Source organism: Alosa alosa, chromosome 16 (assembly GCF_017589495.1).
Source record: "Alosa alosa isolate M-15738 ecotype Scorff River chromosome 16, AALO_Geno_1.1, whole genome shotgun sequence".
In the NCBI taxonomy this organism is placed as follows: domain Eukaryota; kingdom Metazoa; phylum Chordata; class Actinopteri; order Clupeiformes; family Clupeidae; genus Alosa; species Alosa alosa.
In genome coordinates, this window is record NC_063204.1 from 10,393,376 (window position 1) to 10,400,875 (window position 7,500).

General features: G+C 51.7%; 1 protein-coding gene across 1 annotated transcript in view; it reads right to left on the minus strand.

Annotated features, from left to right (window-relative positions):
* svila (supervillin a) overlaps window positions 1-7,500 on the minus strand; it is a 50,710-nt gene that overhangs the window by 34,072 nt on the left and 9,138 nt on the right. Inside the window, 7 exon segments of the mRNA XM_048266991.1 lie at window positions 1,031-1,166; window positions 1,485-1,602; window positions 1,703-1,872; window positions 5,197-5,262; window positions 6,632-6,762; window positions 6,764-6,902; window positions 6,904-7,312. Of these exon segments, the coding sequence (XP_048122948.1) occupies window positions 1,031-1,166; window positions 1,485-1,602; window positions 1,703-1,872; window positions 5,197-5,262; window positions 6,632-6,762; window positions 6,764-6,902; window positions 6,904-7,312 (1,169 nt within the window).

The window sequence follows — 7,500 nt, forward strand, 5'->3', positions numbered from 1 at the left end:
GAGAGAGAGAGAGGGGAGGGAGAGAGAGGGAGAGAGAGAGAGAGGGGAGGAGAGAGAGAGAGAGAGAGAGAGAGAGAGAGAGAGAGAGGAGAGAGAGGGGAGGGAGAGAGAGAGAGAAAGAGAGAGAGAGAGGGGAGGGGGAGAGAGAGAGAGGAGGAGAGAGAGAGAGAGAGAGAGGAAAGAGATAGAAAAGAGAGAGAGAGGGAGAGAGAGGGGAGGAGAGAGAGAGAGGGGAGGAGAGAGAGAGAAAAGAGATAGAAAAGAGAGAGAGAGGGGAGGAGAGAGAGAGTGGGAGAGGGGGAGGGAGAGGGTAAAGGTTATGATATACAAGGGGCAACATTTTGAGCAATGTTGTTTGGTAATCACATAACCAGTTCCATGTGTTCTGATTGGATGATGCAACATGTTGCCCACAAGATAAAAATGTATTGACCAATATCAATGTGACCCAACAACATCACTTAGCAAAACTGCTTGCCCTGTGTTATCTTCACTTTAGATGAGAGGGAGAGGGTGAGAGAAGGAAGGTTTAACAGAACAGGAGAACAAGAGGATGGGGGTCTCTAGATTCTCAGGTTCTGTGATTAAGGAGAGGATGCAGGCGAAGAAACATGTCTCCGAAAACCCCACACAAGCATGCTGACCCCTCACCAGACCTTACCCCAAGCCAACACACAGTCATAGCCATGGTAAGCACATACAGTATGCCACACACACACACACACACACACACACACACACACACACACACACACACTTAATGTTGCAGAAGATTCTGCCTGAAGAATCTTAAAGAGGGGTGTCAAAGTTAAAACCGGTGGTTACTGGTTAGTCACTGCAGGAGTGGAGCGAGCACTTTAGGTGTGTGTGTGTGTGTGTGTGTGTGTGTGTGTGTGTGTGTGTGTGTGTGTGTGTGTGTGTGTGTGGTGCTGCTGCGTTCAAGTAGTTAGTTCCAAGCAGACAGATTTCCCAGTCGCTAATAGTCTTGTTGCCCCAGGACAAACACAGAGCTGGGCAGGGCTGCACCTACAGTTCCTCCTTGCGCTGGTAGGTGGCGCTGTTTCCCTGCAGGAAGGAGCTGCGGTTGGGCCATGGGACAGATAGGGGTCTCCGGGCCTCCGATCTCCGCGGGGGAGGCGCCCCAAGGCGGGTGGGGCCAGCTGCTGCTGAGAGTGTGTGCAGGCGCCGCGCGCTGACCAGAACCATCTTCCTGAGACCTGACTGCCGAGGGCTGCCAGGTGTGTGTGGGAGGGTGTGTGTGTGCAGGGGTGTGTGTGGAGTGTGTATACGCAGGGGGAGCACTCTCCTCCAAGGCTCTGGACTGCTGTGGCTGCCATGTGTGTCCTGGGACGGCGGTACTGCGTGTGTGGGAACGCAGGGGCTGGGAGTGTGTAGCGAGCTTGGGTGGCCGTACAAGCGGTATCCTACGCCTGCTCCTGGCCTTGGCATCTTCTCATGTCCGCCGCTGCCAAGCTGCCTATGACCGGGCAGCGTCATTCGACATCTCGGCGTCGCCGGGGCTGATGACGGTGGCTCGTAGGGGATCTAGGGTTCGAGGACGGCGACGGGGCTCGTCCACACTGGCGCCGCCAAGGACGCGACCTCCCGAGGGGAGGGACCGCTTGCGGGCTGGGCGCGAACAGGCCCTGCTAGGCCTGCTTCCCTCCCGCCGTGGCCTGCCCATGCCTGGGTCCTGTCATGCCTGTCGGGTCGCCTCCTCCCTTGACCTCCTGATCCTGGCCCGTGCTCATGGACAGGTAGGAGTCCGAGGGCAGGGTGGCGGCCAGGTGTGGGCGTGCGGAGGAGGAGGCGGGGTCAGGTGAGGTGTGTGTGTGTGGCTCACGAGAGCCAACACGTTCCCTGCCACGGATTCTTCAGATGGAGGGGAGAAAAATAAGTTAACACACAGACACACACACACACACACACACACACACACACACACACACACACACACACAGTATGGCTCTACAGACACATACTCAACACAGCCTCACACACAAGCTTCACTAAACAAATGGGTGCGCTTCACGATCAATACAAACCCTGTTAACACTTGTGATCTCTATCAGTCTTTCTTCTTCCTCACACACACACACACACACACGCACTGGCCGGTTTATTATTGGTGTGGTCAGGAAAGACGTGGGGGGGCTATGGGAATCGGTGAGTAGGTAATGTAATAAAAGAGGTCACCACGCCTGAAGCACAGCTGATGAAAAACAGATGAGATGAAACACACACACACAGAAACACACACACCGCCCTTTACTCTCACACACCAAAACTAACACCCAAAGACCTCTTGATACACACACACCTACACATCCTTTAGCTGATGCCCTCCATCACACACACACACACACACACACACACACACACACACACACACACCTTTCAAAACATGCCTCAACCTTAGCCTAATGAAAAGTGAGCATAAAACACACACATCCTTATTCACTTAAATACTAGTCAACAGGCTGTCACTGAGGTATTAGTACCCCCTTCAAGTAAGGGAGATAATGACTCCATGTCTGCACAGTGTGTGTGTTCGTGTGTGTGTATATATGTATGTGTGTGTGCATGTATGTATGAGTGTGTGTGTGTACGTGCTTGTGTGTGTGTCTTTGTATGTACTGTATGTGTGAATGTGTGTGCGCTTGCTTGTGTGTGTGTCTTTGTATGTATGTATGTATGTATGTATGTATGTATGTATGTATGTATGTATGTATGTATGTATGTATGTTTGTATGTTTGTATGTATGTGTGTGTGTGTGTGTGTGTGTGTGTGTGTGAATCCCAGACTGTCCTGGCTCTAATCTCCCAGCAGGACCCATGGCATATGGCTAAGGCCATTCCACCCTCCCGCCGAGGGCTAAACCTCGCCCTGCTCAGGTCAGCATGAGCAGGCAGGGGTCAGACAGGTCAACCACCAGCAGTCTATGGGTCACACTGGCCAGGCAGATCCCACCGAAGGGGTCCAGTCTATGGGTCACACTGGCCAGTCAGATCCCACTGAATGGGTCCAGTCTATGGGTCACACTGGCCAGTCGGATCCTACTGAAGGGGTCCAGTCTATGGGTCACACTGGCCAGTCGGATCCTACTGAAGGGGTCCAGTCCCATCCACTGACATTCAAGCCGGCCTAGTCTAGTCTACAGTAGTCTCTACCCATCTACTGATTTGTTTGTCCTCCTTTCTACCTCCTTACATCTCTCTTTCCTTTTTTTCTTCTATCTCTCTATCCCTCCATCTCTTACAGTTGCCTGTTTACTGTGTGTGATCTGCTGGGACCCATGATGCTTTGCTCTGTAGATGTGAGCATGGGCATTGAATGAGCGATAGAGAGAGAGAGAGAGAGAGAGAGAGAGAGAGAGAGAGAGAGAGAGAGAGAGAGAGAGAGAGAGAGAGAGAGAGAGAGAGAGAGAGAGAGGGAGGGAGGGGAGAGAGAGAGAGAGAGAGAGAGAGGAAGGGATATGGGAAGACATAACTCTGTACTGTAATTCTACTCCCCTGCTCAGACATCTGAAGCATTAGGAGAGCTTAGAGTCATCTGTAAGAGGCTCTTCAAGCAACTGCTGCTGCTCACCAAAGCTAAGAAAGGCTTTAGCGGAACAAAGGCTGTCAAAACACACTAACACACAAAGAGATTCAGGCTTGTATACACGCATGCATGCATGCATGCATGCATGCACGCACGCACGCACAAGAACACATTCATGCAAACACATCCATTCACACAGAAACATCTAACTTCACTTCTGAGCAATAGCTGTGTGCTGCCAACACTTGCGAACTGCCACAACTGTGTCCAACATAAACTAACTACATAGTGTCTCCAGCATGAAGACCTGCCTGGTGGGACAGCACTGGCTCCTCTGCACTGAGAGCAAGTAATGGCCCTGCACAGTGTGTGGGAGAGCACTGATCTGACCCAGGGTAAGACACAGTGGCTTCTGCCTCCTCTTCACCCCATTCACACACACACACACACACACACACACATACACGCTTCCTCTTCACCCCATACACACACACACACACACACACACACACACACACACACACACACACGCTCCTCTTCACCCCATTCACACACACACACACACACACACACACGCTTCCTCTTCACCCCATTCACACACACACACACACACACACGCTTCCTCTTCACCCCACACACACACACACACACACACACACACACACACACACACACACACACACACACGCTTCCTCTTCACCCCATTCTTTAACTCTCCTCGGGGTCTTAACCCCAATGACATATAGCTGTACGAGTCAACTCAATGTTTATTTAATTAATGGAATTTCATTATGAGGGTTGCCAGATAACATAATAATGCTCCATAGCTAAAGACTTCTAACTTCTCAGCATTGGTCGTTATGTCCATTGGACCTCTATGTCCAGAAATTATTCCGCGCACACACACACACACACACACACACACACACACACACACACACACACACACACACAGAGACAGAGGAACCACACACACACAAAGTTTTACAATCCACCCAAATACACACACTATGATGGCACACTTCAGAAAAACAGCAGATGAAGATGATGGGTGATTGATGTCAACTAAGCCAGCCTACTGATTGCTGTTTGATTGACAGGCGGACTGATGAATGGGAGAAGCTCATTAGTAGGGTCAATTTGGAGGGAGGAGGGAGGGCAGGGCATGGCAGGAATCTGTGTATTTCTCACATGGGCTGTGAGAATAACCCAAACAAACAAAAACAAAAACAAATAAATAGGTAAACAAACAAACAAAATTCTTGGTCAGCCGAGAGGAGTGGTAAAGAGGTGGCAAAGCTTGAAGGTGGAGGGGTGGCATGGGCGGGGCAGTTGGAGGGGTGGGATGGGGGGCAGGTGGAGGGGTGGGATGGGGGGCAGGTGGAAGGGGTGGGATGGGGGGCAGTTGGAGGGGTGGGATGGGGGGCAGGTGGAGGGTGGGACGGGGGGCAGGTGGTGGGGGTGGGATGGGGGCATGGAGGGTGGGATGGGGGGGGCAGTTGGAGGGGTGGGATGGAGGGGTGGGATGGGGGTGGATGGGGGGGCATGGGGGGGCAGGTGGAGGGGTGGGATGGCGGGGCAATGGGCTTGAGGGAGGAGTGTTAGGAGGGCCAGATTTTTGGGGTGGGGGGTTTGGGGGGGGGGGGTTGTACCTGGAGGGCCAGTTGATGAGGGACTGGGTGTCCCCCTCCCGGTCAGTCTGCAGTGACCAGCTAGGGCTGAACACAGCAGGAAGAAAAGCCTGTCAGAGACTAGCATACATGCCCTACCTCACGCCATACAAACATCCAGGTACGTACACACACACACACACACACACACACACACACACACACACACACACACACAGAGTGGTCAAGGTGCTCCACCCTTGTAAGTGGACACACACATATACATACACATACACACACAACGTACATACTACATACTGAATTTGTATCTCATCCACAGATGCCATAAGCATGCATGCACACACACTCCTCAAACACACTCCACACATAAACCCAAGGGATCACTTGGAAAGGTGGGGATTGTTGAAGAAGATTCTGCAAATGTGAAGAGCTTTCCTCTGGGGGATTTAGCTCGTTTTCAAGGCATTTGCAGACATTTTGGGAGCTGATTATGCATGACTGGGCTTAACTGCCCGTATAACGGTTGGCCCAAGAAAGGGCATTTTAAATTCTAATGCCCCTCAGCCTAATGGCTTCATCATCGTCTACTCCAGCCTCAACCTCTTCGTTTCCCCTGGACAGAACCATCCTGACACACACACACTCTAACACCATCAGTGTGTAGGATAAAAACTATATTTTCCATACACAGCAATAATCCTAATCTCGTCAAGGGTCATGTACACAGATAGCTAAGCTTCTATTAATGCTATCTGATCATTCAGCAGATTGGTTAAGCCCTTGTCATTAAGATCTTCCATCTTTGGACTCCTCACAGAGGATGGGATTTATGAAGTGTTTGCACACACACACACACACACACACACACACACACGCACACACGCACACACAGCTGCCTCAGAACAGAAGTTGCTGGCTAAGGGAAACCCCAGCCTATTAACAGTACAAAAGAAAAAGACAGGGCACACACATTTGATTTGTAGAGACAAACAAATAGAAACACAATTCCATACTGAGGAACAAACAGCTCAAATAGTAATCCAATTAGTCTGTACATAAAAGAGAAAAAGTATGTGTGTGTGTGTGTGTGTGTGTGTGTGTGTAAAAGGCCAAGATGTGTGGTGTTCTCCCATCTCTACAGCACTGTATATAATGTGTCTATACTAGGTGTGTGTGTGTGCTCTCCCATCTCTCTACAGCACTATATATATATATATATATATATATATATATATATATATATATATATATATATATATATATATATATATATATATATATATATGTGTGTGTGTGTGTCTATACTAGGTGTGTGTGTGTGTGTGTGTGTCAGAGAGAGAGAGACAGAATGAGAGAGTAAGATGTACTGTAGATAGAGTGAGAGAGGGAGAGTGTGCTAACATACTCATTTCTGTCATGTGCTTCTGTGCTTGTGTGTGTGTGTGCGTGTCCTCACCCATGTCTGTGCAGGATGCTTTGCGCCTGCTGCTCAATGAACAGATCCCCTGGCGATGAGGTGGTGGACTTGTGCGAGGAGCCCGACACGTCCATGTAGGACGAGGTGTCCTGCGAGGCCACGCCCACGCCCACGCCACGCGCCTCCCATCATGCCCCTCTCCTGTGCCCGCCGCTGGTTCTCCAGGTTCATGCGGCGCTCGCGCTCCGACAGCGCCTCCACACGCTCCGCCGAGTGGGTGTACGCGTGCGTGTGCTGCTGCTGCGTCGCCAGCTCCGGGCCCACGCGGCGTCTGCAGGCTGGAGGAGCGAGCCGACCTCTGACCCCTGACCTCCTCCTCCTCCTCCTCCCTGGACGCGGGCCGGTCGGAGGTGGCGGTGCGGTCAGACGCATCCGACTGGCGTCGGCGGGCGGCGGAGTAGCGCGTGGAGTAGTCGGGCTCGGCCTCGGGCTCCAGGGAGATGCCGTAGCGCTCGGCCAGCTGCCGCCGACGCTCGGCCTTGTAGCGGGCGATGCGCTCGGCCTTGGAGTCGCCAGCGAGCGGGACCTGGCTCTGACCCTGGCTGGGCGCGGTGGGAGGGACGTCGGTGCGTGTGCGCGGGCGAGACTGGCGCTCCGACGCAAGTACCTGATCGTCCAATGACAGGTCACCGTCAGACTTCATGGAGCGCTGCATGGACACTGCAACACATACATACACAGTATTTTATTAAAACACACTCACACACACACACACACACACACACACACACACACACACACACACACACACACACACACACACACACACACAAAACACACAAACAAGACAGACACGACATCATAAAACATAATGTACAGTGACACAAGAAGAAATGCACACACAGTAC